Below are 17,201 nucleotides of genomic sequence, written 5' to 3' on the forward strand. Positions count from 1 at the left end.
AAAAAATATTGTTTATCAAACAAAAACCTATATTCGTAGTTATATTACTTATATACTTCTTTAGGCACGTTATGGAAAAATTATGAGAGTGAATTTTCAGGATGCGATTGCACTATGCAACGAAATTTTCACAGCAAGATGGCTGACCCACGTGTATGAACATTAACCCATTTATATTCTCTGCATTATCTTTCATAAAAATTAGGGGACATACGAAACGTATTGGTGTGCCAAATGAAACTAAATAATGGTGAAACAACCCTGGAATATATTATTCGTAAACTAAAATATTCAGAATAAAGAGTAATTTCAAGTTTTAAAAACTTAAGGATACTTTTATTACAACATAATAATATACATTGACATTCCAATGTTTTTTAGTTTCGTAGTGAGCTAAGCGCAGCGGCCTACGTCGTATCATTAGAGACCGGAAAAATTCACGGATTTATTTCGTGATAGGCTGAAATCCAAACATGTATTGGCTCGCAGTTTAACCGGAGCTCTCTGGGCCAATGAGAGACTATCGACCAAAGAAGCGTCGAATCACAAGCTACCCAGTGGAGAAGTGCAGAGGATAATGGAGGCTATCCTAGAGGTCATTGAATCCGCGAATTTTTCCGGTCCCTACGCATTACTGTGTGATGGTGCAAAGTGACTCCATGTTATGTTCGCCTTGTATCGACCGGTGTTCGTAACTCTGGGCTTAATTATGGATATTATGGGTAATATGATTACCATTATTGTTAGATCAGAGCCAACGTTAGGTCTTTATAGATATTTATACCTTATTCCACGATGACAAAAAATAATTTTGCATTTCTTACTATAAACTAATCGTTAGTGATGACAAAGTTTCTAGCAGAAAATAAAATTGTTATGTAGCCAACAAAAGTAATTATGTTCACAGTAACATTTCCTGTTTACATTTTGCAAAAAAAAAAAAGAAGTGTATTGGGCAATCATTAGGAGTTTATTGCATGACGTGGCAGCTATTCGAACCTGCTGCTACTCATTATCTAAGCATTCTCAAGAAGCGTGAAAACCAACACCGCTTCAAAACTTTAATGGCCTGGTCTTTAAGGTTACGCACAGATAATAATTAATTTCTCAGCTTAAGCATCCATTGTGTGATAGTGCCATAACATACAATACCACAGGTTAATTAATACATTAAAAAAAAAATTCTTTTGTCGAACGTTTGTATATATTCAGAATGTATGATAGTTCAGTGCGCTTCTTCAAGACATCGGCGATGATTAAGTTCCTAGCAGGTACGAGCAATATTATTTTAATTTATTATGTTAGCCTTAACCTGAGCTCTTTTTCTTCTCAACCTTCGATAAGTGCTGTTAAGCGATGTGCAAAACCTTAGAAAGTTTTATTTAAAAAAAAAAATTAAATAATTTGAAATGGTATCATTTAAAAAATTGGATCCAGAAATCTTCCATAACTTTTCAGGCGAATTATTATATTGTTTCTTTCTTGAGGTATTTCTTTATTAGGTATTCTCAACCGTCCGAAAAGTGTGTATGAGCTTTAATTTTAATATTTATATTCCGGGCCTGAAGTTTTAACTTCTGTGCAGACTTCAGACACACCAGTGCCTTTCTCATTGTGCAGCAAAAAATATAAGATTCGCAGCTTAAAATCAACAAGGGAGTTTGAGACAAAAACTAATGTCTTGTTCGTAGAAGTGATGAGATGTCCGATATTTATGTATTTCGTTGTACCTAAAGACTGAAAACATACATGTTTTATACATTAATCACAAAGAAACCATGAATAAAAGTAGCTTGGCTGCTGGGTTCTAGCCGTGTCCTTGGCAAATAATTCACCGACTTTTCGGTCGAAATTGCAGTCGCCATCATCAGGGATCCGTTACCTAGTAACAGTTACATAACTGCTCCCTGATGACGACTGCAATTTCGATCGAAACGTCGGTGAATTATTCGCCAAGGACACGGCTACAAGCCAGAAGCCAAGCTATTTCAGACAATGGCCGTGAAAGCCTGCAAACATTATTAACCCATGAATAAGTTATAATTAACAGTTGATTTATAAAATTTATGTTCTTCAATGTTGAGTTGATTTCTTCTGGTACAGAAGATCTAGCATTGCAGTTATTCGGGAGGGACCGCTAACCTGGCTAGAATGGTGGAAGGACTGAGTTGAATGAGTCACTGCCGAAGGATCGCTGTTGCTGTCCACGCTGTCACTGGGTGTCCGCGCCGACGATGTCATCGCCGGTAGTGACGTCAGGAGAATCAATGCCTTCTCGCTGCGGCAGCTGAAGGTGGGTGCGCGTGTCTCCTGCCCGTGTCTCCTGCCCGTGTCTCCTGCCCAGGTCTCCTGCCCGTGTCTCCTGCCCGTGTCTCCTGCCCGTGTCTCCTGCCCGTGTCTCCTGCCCGTGTCTCCTGCCCAGGTCTCCTGCCCGTGTCTCCTGCCCGTGTCTCCTGCCCGTGTCTCCTGCCCGTGTCTCCTGCCCCTGTCTCCTGCCCAGGTCTCCTGCCCGTGTCTCCTGCCCAGGTCTCGCCGTCGTTCCGTCATCTCATCAGGTCAAACATTTCCTCGCGAGTTGCCATTCCACTTCCCGAAGGTCCTGAAAAAAAAATGTATCGAAATTTATAATATTTTCACTTTTTCGTGTTAGAAATTTGAAATCGTTCTACATAGAGGCGTAAGAATTAGTTGGAACCAATTCATACATTTTTAAAAAGTAGAATTATTATGTTTTAAGAATATATAAGATTCATAGCCGGGCAATGCCTGGCACTAAAACAAAAAAGGCTACAAAAACTATTATTTTCAAGTTTCAAAATGAAAAATATTACACGTACAATTATATTTGGACTATGAAAAAAAAATTGACTTACCAACATTTCAGAACACAACATACAATAAAAAATAATTAAATGTTTAGTTTTAAAACACGAATATCGAGGATCCACAACCACTTCGAGGAATGCCTGAATTCCGACTGATCCTATCCCCTGTAAGTTGTTTTTGTGAGAAGGAGGGGGGGGGGGGAAGTGAAATGAAAAGAATGGGGTTGGGTCCCCCAACTACCTGGCTTTTTCGAGAACCTGTTATTTTTACCTGAGCGCAATTCTGAGAATTCGACTCCTGGCCAGGTGCGCGGGGCGACGGAAGACTGCCATACTGGAAGACTACCATAATGGCGGTATTCCGCCTGGCCTCTTCGAAAAAGGCGGAAAATCTGCCATACGAGACCAGGCGGAATACGCCAATATGGTAGTCTTCTAGTCAGGGGCGCAACAACTAAATTTCTAAATGGGGGGGGGGGAATATACCTTTTTATAAAGAATCATCGATCCCCTCTATTGAAGTGGGGGGGGGAGGGGGTCCGGGGGTCCTCCCCCGGGAAAAAATTGTATTTCAAGGTGGAAAATGGTGCTATTTAAGCAGTTTTATTATCTAAAAATTGATTACACAGCTAGTGGAAATAACGAAATTATTTATCCGAATTGTACAGCACATTCTTTGCCCCCGTTTGCCCCCACTTCAAGAATTCAGAGGGTGGGGGGGGGCAAAATACCCTTGCCCCCCCCCCCCTGTTGTTGCGCCCCTGCTTCCAGTACGGCAGTCTTCCGCGCCCCCGGGCACACTGCACGTGGGCCGGTCCCGCGCGTCCCACGAGGGGGCCCGTGTTGCAGTTGCTGGCGGCGGACGCGGACCGGAACCTGGTGTTGTCCCCGCCGAGCGTGGCCACGGTGCTCGCCATGATGCAGGTCGGCGCCAGGAACAACTCCCACCGGGAGCTGGAGTCCGCGCTCGGCATGTCCGGCGAGAAGACCAGGAGCGTGTACGGAGGACTGGCCAATTACCTGGGGGTGTGTATGCTTCGTCATTGCCAATGGTTCCACAAACCAAGGCGCCAAGAAAATATACGGGCCTTCAGAGGTCTGGTGAGGTGGGTTACGCTCGCTGGCAGGGGTGTAGGAACCGGGGGGGGGGACAGGGGGTACATGTCCCCCTGAACTTTTTGGGTGGAGGGGACTGTCCCCCCCCCCCAAATTTCTAGACCGTGATATTTTTATTTTATAATATTATTCTGCCCAACTTTATTTGTAATTTCTTCACTCATCAAATTTTATCTTAAGGAAACAATAATAATTTTAACATCGATGTATCCAATGGTTAGATACAAAAACTGCTTAAAAAGTGCTATTTTGCACTTTTAAAATCAAAATTTTACGGTGGAGGACCCCCTGTATGAACACAGCTACGCCAATGTTCGCTAGTCTTTCTAGCGCAAGGCGTCGTCATTGAATATAACTGTAGAAATTTGAGCGTTGACCGTAACATTATACGGCGGAGGAATAAAGATAAAGGTGTAATGCAAGTCTTTTAAGTGCTTTCAAGAAACTGTATCGGTTGTTTTATACCTGAAAAATAACTCTGAAAACTCGCGTTTTAGCCATTTTAACTCTTCCAAGAATACAGTTTAAAAACTTAATCCGAAAACAAAAGTACTTTTTGCCCCTCAGCGAATTCTTAAATGCTTTTCGCAAACTTACCCTACTCGGATATCTTGAGTAGTTATCAAATCGCGTTGTTTTTCCAGAAGCTCTGCGCACTGTATATGCGCCTTTAAGATAGTAACATGTTACAGAGTACCCACCTAAGTGTCTTATATGACGAAGGATAATATCACCTGCTTGACTTGGGCTATTAAACATTTTATTTTGGCACTACATATACTAAAATGAATGCAACTGCTGTCAATATAAAAATGCTGGCACAACATTAACTTGTTGCCAACCTTTGAATAAGCACACACAAAAATAAAGCTAGTGCTCAACGTGCTTAACAACCATCACCTTGCAATATGCTACGGCATGAGGATCATTTGGAACCACCATATACTCCACTAGCCCTGCAAGAGTTTAATACATTAAAGGACAAAGTTATTTATTTGAAGATGATGTGATGTTGATGGTGATGATGTGTGATGATGACGTTTAATGTTTTTTTTTTCTTTTTGGCAATATCGAAAGACGAATGAGTTTTAACGAGTGCTACCACTGATGTATAATTGTTTTTATTTCCCCTAACCGGATATCTAAATTACTGCGAAAATTTTCTTTGAAACGCGATTCATTAACTTGAAGCTAAACATTACATTATATATTTACTCCGATTATGTGATTTACTCGGTTATTTATAGCACAACCTTATCAAGGGTACTATGAACATTTTATAATTTTGATCAAGTAGAGAATGTATTCAACTTATTTTGTTGAAACAGGGAGTTGTTCGTGTCCATTTTCCATTGGCAAAAAAAGCAGAAAAATTCGCGGATTCATTTACAAACTCGTTCACCTTCAAGTTGTCTCAGTGAGTGATTGGAACACAGTTTACCTGAAGGACTCTGAGCCAATTTCAAACAACAAACCGAGTATCGAATAACAAGTATCCCAGTCAGCAGGTGTCACGAGTGCGTAAGTCAATGAGCTGGTGTCGTTTTTACGAGTACACAGGAGATCGCGGAATCCATCCTAGAGGTCATTGAAACCGCAAACTGTTTCCAGTTCCTACACATTGGCACCAAGTTGAAGTTGACCAGCCAACGTGGTCCCATCTTGCAACACGGGGAGACATTTGACAGGACCACAACTTAACTCGGTCAAGGCCTTTCGTTGCACTCGTCGTTGTTAACTGACAAGACCGTTTATTAGGGACCGGAAAAATTAGCGGATTCAATGACCTCTAGGATAGCCTCCATTATCCTCTGCACTTCTCAAGTAAACACGCGTGTTCATTGGTTACTAAATTGTGAGTCGTCTCCACTGGGTAGCTTGTGATTCGACGCTTCTTTGGTCGATAGTCTCTCATTGGCTCAGAGAGCTCCAGTAAAACCGCGAGTCAATAGTAAAACCAGCAGAATTGTACACATGTTTGAATTTCAGCCTATCACGAAATGAATCCGAGAATTTTTCCGGTCTCTACCGATTATTTCAAAACCTCGTGAATAACACCTTTGTTAGATTGTCGGTCACTCGCTGCTATAACTTCACGCGTGCCTCTTTGCTCGCGAATGCTACTTCCTCTAGCAAGGCGTCTCGGCAAACCTGCTGTCTACACCGACGATTTCAGAGAGGCTGACTTTCACAAGCCACGTCGAGGCTCGCGATGCACTATTATGAGTAGAGACCGGAAAAATTCGCGGGATCAATGACCTACAGGATAGACTCCAATATCCTCTCCACACTCGGGAAAATGCCACCTGTTCATTGGATGCTGACTTGTGAGTCGTCTCGACTGAGTGGCCTGTGATTCGACACTTCTACGAGTGAGGGTCTCTAATTGGCCCTCAGTCCTCCAGGTTAACAGTGGACCAATGGCAGAAGCCGCACCAAGGTATAATTATTTGAATTGTAGCATAACACGAAATGAATCCGCGAATTTTTCCGGTCTCTAATTATGAGAGGTAGAAACAATTAAGTTACTACTATAGTTTACAAAATCATATACTTAACCTTACCCTAGATTAAAATAGATATAAAAATGTAGGCATAAATGCCTGAAAAACAGCCTCTATGATAATGAATCATACAAAAGTTAAATTACTGTTGTACAGGCATTAAAAAATACAATGACCTAGAAGAGTGGGCAGAAATGTATGTGCAATAATTAATAATTATTTTTGGAATATTTTTAGTTGATAACATGTAAACACGAAAGATCAAAAACGATAAAAGTAATTTCATTTTAATATATTTTCTTGTTACAAACATTTAAGTTATATATATTTGAAGTACAGTCAACCAACACTCTAAAAAATTTATTTATAAAGGGAGCTGTTGTTTATTATATGTTCTTTTACTTACCCAATAACTTTAATCTCACCAATGATTAATTAAATTGTATATTTGTTTATTAAATGTTGTAGGCTTATGTGGATGGTCCAGATAAAACCCTGGTAATAGCAAACAAGATCTTCCTGCAATTCGGATTTACACCTTTTCCATCATTCTCCAAGGATTTGAAATCATACTTCTCGACCGAAATTGACCACATAAACTTCAGGATGACAAACAGTCGGAAACCGATTTGCGAATGGGTATCATCCCACACTCAGAACAAGATCCGTAGAATTTTTGTTAAAGGTGAGTTGCTGATGATTATTAGTTTATTTTTTGGGGTTAAGCAAATTTTGGTAATGCGTGGGCCATATTTAGCTCTGTATGTTCTTTTTTACCATATCCATCTGCGATCTGCGTTACCGTAGCCAGTTCTGTATTGAGACAACCTCTTAATTTCAATAGACGTAAACAACTATGTAAATATTTAAAAATAATTAATAAGCTTTTATACTTTTCAAAAAAGCTCTCCCAGGCTCAGTTTTTTTATGACCACGGATACATTAAGTAGTACCTATGCGTCCTACTATCACCATGACAACCTACAGACTAATGTCCACCATAACCTCCACTGTATTTATGTGAGCACCGTGTCTCTTTATTGCGATCTTGTTGGTTATCTTTGCCACTATTAGGAACATTTCCAATTTTGGCCACAATTTCCAAATAAAGATGCACTTAATTATTTTAATTAAATTATATAGCTTGTTCTTATGTTTTATGATTCCCAATTCCCAAAAATTCCCAGACAAAATATTGTTTTTTTTTTTTTTAATTTTTGTGTTTGGCGTACCTAAATAAAATATTTTACAATTTGATTAAAATAAATAATGCAACTCTTTGAAGACTGAATCAAAAAAAAAAAAATTTGAAAAAAATTAATTAAAGTTTCTACCATTGCTTTAAATTGTCTAAGCAACAACATTCAATTTTTTTTTACACTTAGCAGCAATATGTGCAAACGTGCTGAGTACCAGATGTAAAGTAATATAGTGAGAGTAAAAGTCAAAGAGTCATAAGTCTAAGCTGTGAGGAGCTGGCAGCTGGAGTCTAGTGCTCGCCCTCCATCTGTGCCTCGTTACCACAACGACTCAGGAGTGTGGCGAGAGACGATGAAGGAGTCACCAAGAGAGAGCTGGCTAATTTGGGCCCCAGCTATGGTGGAGAGGTCCGAATGCGCTCATGTATTATATTTTAAACCATAACACTACTAATATGTGAATTACATAGCGTCATGTTGAAGGTATGTTTAATCATGCGATGTTTAATCAAAGAAGTAATAAAACAAATATTTCCCGAATTTAATATTATACTGGGAATTTTGTGTTGAAATTCCTTCCCGTTGGAAGCAATTTGGCCCATACTACTCAGTGCTTGGAGCTGATTGGCTGATATTCCTCCGCGCCTAAGTATTATTGGTTAGTGTTTCTCTGCGGACAGAGCTGATTGGTTGATACTTTTCCGGGCTAAGAACTGATTGGACGATGTTCCTCCACACGTAGAGCTGATTGACCTGATTTTTCTTTGCGCTAAAATGGTTTGGCTGATATTGCTCTGCACTTAAATCTGATTAGCAGATATTTCCCGTTGCTTAAGGCAGTTTTTTTTAATTCACTTGCAAACAAATCACAAAATTTCAAAAAACAAAAACAATGTAATTTTTTACAAAAAGACGTGTCAACCACACCAGAAACTGCAGGTTAAGGGCGACAAATCTTCACCTGGTGCTCCCATGCGAGCTCCAAAGCTCGATGCCGTAGTCTGGCATTTGGCGCTCGGGATCTGCTAAATACGATGATGATGGAACAGCGACATCTTGCAATGTCTCCTGAGGGACTGCTTCATTGAACAGGTATGCCGGGCATTTTGGCTGATATTCCTCCGCGCTTAGGGCTGATAGGCTGATACTTATCCGAATTAAAAGCTTATTTAATTAGTTTTGTTTTCCATGCTTCTAGCTGATTGTTAGATGTGAGCGGTGCTCACTAGCCTGGACGGCTAGGAGAGATCACTAGCATGGACAACTAGGAGTCCACTAGCCTGGACGGCTAGGAGAAGGCTAGGAGAAATCACTAGCCTGGACGGCTAGGAGACATCACTAGCATGGATGGCTAGGATAGATCACTAGCCTGGACGGCTAGGAGAGATCACTAGCATGGACAACTAGGAGTCCACTAGCCTGGACGGCTAGGAGAAGGCTAGGAGAAATCACTAGCCTGGACGGCTAGGAGACATCACTAGCATGGACAACTAGGAGAGTCCACTAGCCTGGACGGCTATAGAGATCACTAGCCTAGACGGCTAGGAGACATCACTAGCCTGGACGGCTAGGAGAGATCACTAGCCTGGACGGCTAGGAGAGATCACTAGCCTGGACGGCTAGGAGAGATCACTAGCATGGACGGCTAGGAGAGATCACTAGCCTGGACGGCTAGGAGAGATCACTAGCCTGGACGGCTAGGAGAGATCACTAGCCTGGACGGCTATAGAGATCACTAGCCTGGATGGCTAGGAGACATCACTAGCCTGGACGGCTAGGAGAGATCACTAGCCTGGACGGCTAGGAGACATCACTAGCCTGGACGGCTAGGAGAGATCACTAGCCTGGACGGCTAGGAGACATCACTAGCCTGGACGGCTAGGAGAGATCACTAGCATGGACGGCTAGGAGAGATCACTAGCCTGGATGGCTAGGAGACATCACTAGCCTGGACGGCTAGGAGACATCACTAGCCTGGACGGCTAGGAGAGATCACTAGCCTGGACGGCTAGGAGAGATCACTAGCCTGGACGGCTATAGAGATCACTAGCCTGGATGGCTAGGAGACATCACTAGCCTGGACGGCTAGGAGAGATCACTAGCCTGGACGGCTAGGAGAGATCACTAGCATGGACGGCTAGGAGAGATCACTAGCCTGGACGGCTAGGAGAGATCACTAGCCTGGACGGCTAGGAGACATCACTAGCCTGGACGGCTAGGAGAGATCACTAGCATGGACGGCTAGGAGAGATCACTAGCCTGGATGGCTAGGAGACATCACTAGCCTGGACGGCTAGGAGACATCACTAGCCTGGACGGCTAGGAGAGATCACTAGCCTGGACGACTAGGAGAGATCACTAGCCTGGATTGCTAGGAGAAATCACTAGCCTGGATGGCTAGGAGACATCACTAGCATGGACGGCTAGGAGACATCACTAGCCTGGACGGCTAGGAGAGATCACTAGCCTGGATGGCTAGGAGACATCACTAGCCTGGATGGCTAGGAGACATCACTAGCATGGACAACTAGGAGAGTCCACTAGCCTGGACGGCTATAGAGATCACTAGCCTAGACGGCTAGGAGACATCACTAGCCTGGATGGCTAGGAGACATCACTAGCCTGGACGGCTAGGAGAGATCACTAGCCTGGACGACTAGGAGAGATCACTAGCCTGGATTGCTAGGAGAAATCACTAGCCTAGACGGCTAGGAGACATCACTAGCCTGGACGGCTAGGAGATATCACTAGCCTGGACGGCTAGGAGAGATCACTAGCCTGGATTGCTAGGAGAAATCACTAGCCTAGACGGCTAGGAGACATCACTAGCCTAGACGGCTAGGAGACATCACTAGCCTGGACGGCTAGGAGATATCACTAGCCTGGATTGCTAGGAGAAATCACTAGCCTAGACGGCTAGGAGACATCACTAGCCTGGACGGCTAGGAGATATCACTAGCCTGGACGGCTAGGAGAGATCACTAGCCTGGATTGCTAGGAGAAATCACTAGCCTGGACGGCTAGGAGACATCACTAGCCTAGACGGCTAGGAGACATCACTAGCCTGGACGGCTAGGAGACATCACTAGCCTGGACGGCTAGGAGAGATCACTAGCCTGGACGACTAGGAGAGATCACTAGCCTGGATTGCTAGGAGAAATCACTAGCCTAGACGGCTAGGAGACATCACTAGCCTGGACGGCTAGGAGATATCACTAGCCTGGACGGCTAGGAGAGATGACTAGCCTGGACGGCTAGGAGAGATGACTAGCTTGGACGGCTAGGAGACATCACTAGCCTGGACGGCTAGGAGACATCACTAGCCTGGACAACTAGGAGAGTCCACTAGCCTGGACGGCTATAGAGATCACTAGCCTGGACGGCTAGGAGACATCACTAGCCTGGACGGCTAGGAGAAATCACTAGCCTAGACGGCTAGGAGACATCACTAGCCTGGACGGCTAGGAGATATCACTAGCCTGGACGGCTAGGAGAGATGACTAGCCTGGACGGCTAGGAGAGATGACTAGCTTGGACGGCTAGGAGAGATCACTAGCTTGGACGGGTGACTGAGGGGTGGATCGCGGCAGGCGCCAGCAACACTGGTAAGGGCTAAGGGCCAAGGACACAGTGAAGTGTCTGGTCAGCTGAGCGAGCTATGGGGACTAGGTGCTGGTGTTGATGCTGGGATGGGTAGCCCCAGCCTCCCGTCGTAGCCAACTCTCTAACGGCTTTCCCGATCCGCGTATGAGGCATATCCTTATCCACGCCTGTAATATCCCCGTAGCGGCAAGACCTCGTGGCGTGGTTAAGAGAAATGGGTTAACAAACAAAAATTGGAAGGGGGTGGTAACTTTGGATGGTGTATGATGGATATTTTCTGTTTGGTTGTGATCTGCTGTTTAATGGTCAGCATGCAAGTGTCTATTGTTTTGGAAGCCCTGCTTCTTAATTAGATTTTTTCTTTAGAAGTAAAGCACTGCAAAAATGCAAGTAACAACCAGATATAAAGATACGCGTTACTATAATCTGTGATTAAATTCATAACTATTATCAATTATAAAAGTAACTAAGAACTATAAATAATAGGATAAGTACTCAAATGCTAGGTTTCATCGCCTCGTGATCAACAAATTAAAATTATTTTAAAATAACACAGCTGTTTATTTGCAGATCCGCCGAATAATACCGAGATAGTAATTGCAAGCGTCTTCTTCTATAAGAGTAATTGGGAGCATCGTTTCGACAAGGAACTCACAAAACTTGCAAACTTCGAAGTGAGTCCTGGTAAGTTCGTGACCGTGCCCACAATGCACCACGGCGCCATACCTGCTCGCCACGGCTCCAGCGACAAGCTGCAGGCGAAGTGGGTCATGTTGCCATTCGAGGTGAGTCGATGGTGATCATTCTGTCCTCACAAGTCCTCTTTGTTTTGACGTAAATACGTCTTTAAAATTGCTTCCATAGTGGGTGGCAATTAAAAAAAAAAAACGAATGATAGCAAGATCGGCTGATACAGTTTGGTGTTGCACCTACATATATATCATCTCCATTCAAAATTTCATTGTACCACTAGATACGTATCTAAAGGATAAAAGAATTCGTTACGCCAAGTGAGGACTGTGACGCATCGCGCGCGGTGGAGGGGGAAGCGCCGCCATTTTGAGGTCATTTTGCTGCGTTTCGAGATCTCAATTTAGTATAACTTTTGACTCGTTCGTTTGGGTTCCAATCGTCAGCTCTCGTCAAAATCCATCGATCGCATGTATAAAAAATTAGTGTAAAGTAATTACAGTGAATATATATGGTGATAAAATAAAATAAAAAATATCACCTGTTACGTACACGTATTCACGTACAACACACGGCCGTGTCCATGACACACCCCTTTACGCCATTTTTTTTTTTGTTTTGTTAGAGGTCACTTTGAGACTGGTAGCGTGCAACCATCCTGCTTCCCCGATCATCGTCTTTTTGGGTTTTAAACGCTGGAAAATAAATGCTCAGGTCACGACGAGACTGAACAAAATTATGAGGCTCCATTTCCAAACAATTCCTTTCCGAGAAACCCAAGACATAAACTAAAAAAAAATTAAATATATTTTTTTTTAAAAATTAATTTTTGTGCATTAGATACTTCGATCATTTCACAAATTCGAGAATCTGATGCCCACACACACAATCTTGTCGGTGGAAACAAAATACTCTAGTAATTTGTTTTTCGCTCAATCTACTTTTGACCAAGTAGCGAAGTGTATTAATTTGTGGATTTAGGTGTCGTAAGCCTTGTGAAAAGTAAGCAGTTCTTTTTCTATTCTCGGAGCATGACAGCTACGATCGAATTTCAAAATGCTATGACTCATTTTTGACTATAAACTGAAATTAACCTTGTCAGTACCCGCCCTTATGTTAAGGGCAGTCATTGACTGTAACTCATGTTTCCAGACATGAGGAGCACGTGTCTTTAAATTATTGAAAAGTTGTTTACATGATCATCATTGTTACGCAGGAATTGTTAAGTACAGCAGGAATAATTATCACAGAAGAAGAAATAAAACTGTGGGATTAAGGGCTTGGCGAGTACTGATTTAACCTCTGAAACTGTGGTTTCAGGACAATTTTCATACACTTGTTTTGCTATATCTGTCCAAGCACTTTTTCGGATCGTTTTACTGTGGTAGTTTGCCAATTTTGTGTTAAACTAACACGGATACTCTCCATATTCATCCCATAATGACGTAGTAACTTTAGAAGACAACATATTTCCCACTTTAATTAAATAATTAGTATAAGATACAACTAACACTTGCATCGATATGAGCGCCCTACTGCTACCACCTGATTGGCTCACGGACCAAACCTTCCACAGAAAATTGCATCCGACGATTGTACGAAACCTTCCTTCTAAATGGCCTTCCTAATCCTACGGCAGATTTCGCCGCAGTCCAAATAAATCGATGGAATCTTACCATCATTTCATAGGGGCTTTAGACTAAAGAAAGTGGCATTGTAACAGACATAAACTCAGCCCAAATAATTAGCGAAATCACAATCTTTTTTTTACGTAGATCACAACCCATGGTCGTTATTGGTACAGTCACACACTGTAGAATAAAAGTGGTGGGACACCGTGAGATAACAGACTGTGGATATTTATTTGCAACAAATCAGTGACCATAAATAAGTATGTGTGATGTGGCAAAATGGATGTCACCATCACCAAACGGCCTCGCCTCACGGGTGGGATAGCTATCACATCCACAAAGCACAAAGGACTCTTCTGCCTTTAGGCAGACTAAATATGTCCAATCTCTTAACCAGTTTATTTTTCCCCTGCATATTTTTTCTTTTGTGCTAGAGTGGGCGTTTCTGCATGCTCGTGATTCTTCCGAACAATCGGTTCGGACTGGCGGAGCTGATCAAGGAGATGACTGGCAGCGACATGAACCAAATACTTACCGGCAGAGAGTACACCAACGTTGAGATCTCGCTTCCTAAATTCAAATTGACGTCCACGATATTGCTCAACGAGGAACTCAGACATGTAAGTTCGGAGTACAACCATTTTAATTAAGAGCTCAGTAGAAATATATTTGAATGCTAAGGCGACTATTTTCTTGCCACTTCTTAAAATAGCAACAAAAAAAGGGGGGGTTGGGTTGTCTGTAAAGTCGGTTTACGGACGATAATTTTACGTGATAACGTCATAAGAAAACATTTATGAAAAATTGCATACTTATAAATTTTCAAATATTATTTACAGTTTTTGCAAATTTAATTTAAATAATTTGTTTAAATATAATCACGAACAATTAGTTTAAAAACCCGCCTTAACCTGTTTGATTTTATAGAAGATTTTCTCACACGGTGGTCGGCCGGTTCTTGCACACTCGGCTCAGGCGGAACGTGACAATTTTTCGTGCGTGCAGCCGGCGTTCATCGATTTATAAGACGTTATCACGTCAAAAGTTGTGTTGTTTTTAATATTATTAACCTGCAATAGTACATAAAATTATCTGAAAACTTGTTTCTGGAAATATTTGGAAGAGAATAAAGTAAAAAGTAATGTTTAATGTGCACTGAGAAAAAAAAAATTGCCCGAAGATAACTGAGCTTAACCGTATATATCTAGTGACACCATAACTTACAAGTTATATGTGTGGTTCAATTCCTAATATAATCAAGAGAACGGTGCAGTGTTGATAATTGCTTTGCATGACAGTTGTGGTGTAAATAACTAGTGCAGTTCCAAGACCTTGATTGACGAACCAGCATTCTGATTTTGGATAGCATCAGGGTCCCCCTGGAAAATTGATGTTTATGTGTTTTTTTTTTTTTTTTTGTCAGATGGGCATTCCCTCGGCTTTTAGAGAAGCAAACTACTTTGAACACATCACCAAGGAGCCACTGGAGGTCGGCAATCTCGTTCACAAGGCCGTGTTCGAGGTCGACGAGACGGGAGGCGCAGGAACTGCGTCAACAGGTGCAGTCAACACGGACAGCGCAGCGTTGCGAGCTGGCTTCATTCAAGCTGGCGATGTGTCGTTCGCGAATGATCCGTTCAAAAACGAACGGATCTTTTGAGCGAACTAAAGCACATGTTTCGTTCAAAACGAACGGATCTTTTGAGCGAAACTAACGCACACGATTGTTCAAAACGAACGGATCTTTTGAGCGAGCTAAAGCACATGATGCATTCGCTATGGAAAAAAAAAAAGGTTGTTTTGAGATTCGATTACTCGGAAGTTTAAACCGATTCGGGAGATTACAAAACACAGAGAGAATGAGAGGAGTGAACCAGTCAGTCTGATCCGTTCTCAATATGAATCATGATGTCGGCGGAGTAATAGTAGGAATCAGTAATCACAAAATGCACGTGTTCCCAAGAGCAAACGATAACTACTCAAAAGAAAAAAAAATGGGGGTGACATGAAAAGCGGTGGGATTGGGGGTTAGCATCTCAACAAGATTCGCAAGTATTGTCAAGGTTTTGGTTACTAAATTTATCTGTGAGATCTTTTCAACGTTCGCTCAAGCACATTTTTTTGTAACAGTCAGTATACAGCTAGACTTCTGGTATTTCAGCTGTCCGAGCCGACCAGATTGCGATAACCATACAGGCGATAAGGCCAGCCCCCTACGTAACAGATTCTTGAATGGGTGAACAATGTGCGATTCTTGAACTGTACCGGGTCCCACTGTCGGGGTCAGAACAAAAAGAACGATATGAACGAATTTTTTGACGGCATCATTACACGGTACTGATCCAAATAAATCTATTCGGTTAATTGAATCGTTCTGCCCATCACTAAATTATGTAGTTAGGGGAGAGAGAGAGAGAGAGAGAGAAAGAGAGAGAGAGAGAGAGAGAGAGAGAGAGAACTACACTTGTGTGTTTCTTGTGTGGTGAACAAAGTTTCCAAAAATTCCTTATCGCAGAAGTTTGTTTCTATGCGGTAAACAGAGTTTCCAAAGATTCCTTATCGCAGAAGTATGTTTATATGCGGTAAACACAGTTTCCAAAGATTCAGTGTCGCAGAAGTGTGTTTCGTTTCAGGTACGCGACTGGGACGCGAAATCAGAACAAACAGCGATAACAGCTTCAACGTGGACCACCCGTTCCTGGCTGCGGTGGTGGAGACGAGGAGATACCTGCCAGTGCTGTTCGCCGTCGTGCAAGACCCGTCAAAGAGCATCGCGGAGGAATCTGAAGGAGAAGACTCGAGTTGCTGAGGACACACCATCCCCCGCGCGGGTCCTGGCGTCCGAACAACAAAACATCACTTCACCATACCTGTGTTTTTAACTATGCCCTTGGTAACCAGCAGAAATAAAGATGATTGTCTTAATCCCCAATTCGGCTGGCATGATTAAAAAAAAAAAACAGTTTTGTTGTTAACATTTTTTCAAGTGATACTTCGTATTATGCTGAAAAAAATTAAATTTATTAGTGTTTTATTAATGCCATACAGACATCATATGTTGTAATATTTTCATGGACTCAATATAGGCAATGAGTGAAGTCTATAATTGTTCTGCTATGATATTCCTTCCAATGTAGCTCTTGGCCAATATCTACAAAAGTATTATTGATTGTGTAGCCTCTGGACTTGGCAAAAACTCGAAATGTTTACAAAATAATGAAAAAGTAGCATTAAACTAAACATCCGGAGCAATACATTCGAATATATGTTAAAACAAGTTGATAATTAAATAAGCCAGAGGTTGACATGTTCTGTGAAATCCGTAAGTAAACATGCCATAAGGTGGGTTGGGTGAGGAGGTTGGAGTTTGCTTAGAGAGAAAGAGGTCGGGGAGGTTCTTAGCGAATCTCAGAGATGTTGTCGGGAAAGTTTTTGGTTTTGTTGGTTTGAAAAAAAACAGCCCCAAGAAGAGTTCTTGCCCCGGGAGGAAACTAGTGAAGCTACGCCCCTGAGTCTTCATTGTTTATTCTGGTCGAAGAAGAATAATTGTACACTGGCATGTTACGCACAGAGATTACTAAAACATACAGATGGAGCATAAGGGAGGGATGTGAAGCAAATTGGGGGAAAAAA

General features: G+C 42.2%; 1 protein-coding gene across 1 annotated transcript; it reads left to right on the forward strand.

Moving 5' to 3' along the window:
• Nucleotides 1-1,178: 1,178 nt before the first annotated feature.
• On the forward strand, nt 1,179-16,671 carry LOC134543160 (serine protease inhibitor 3/4-like). Its single transcript, XM_063388027.1, has 8 exons — nt 1,179-1,271; nt 2,190-2,293; nt 3,675-3,851; nt 6,914-7,130; nt 11,818-12,032; nt 14,003-14,188; nt 14,992-15,127; nt 16,202-16,671. The coding sequence occupies exons 1-8, from the start codon at nt 1,214-1,216 to the stop codon at nt 16,375-16,377; spliced, it is 1,269 nt and encodes a 422-aa protein (XP_063244097.1). The 5' UTR covers nt 1,179-1,213; the 3' UTR covers nt 16,378-16,671.
• Nucleotides 16,672-17,201: the final 530 nt, after the last annotated feature.

Source organism: Bacillus rossius, assembly GCF_032445375.1.
Source record: "Bacillus rossius redtenbacheri isolate Brsri chromosome 9 unlocalized genomic scaffold, Brsri_v3 Brsri_v3_scf9_2, whole genome shotgun sequence".
In the NCBI taxonomy this organism is placed as follows: domain Eukaryota; kingdom Metazoa; phylum Arthropoda; class Insecta; order Phasmatodea; family Bacillidae; genus Bacillus; species Bacillus rossius.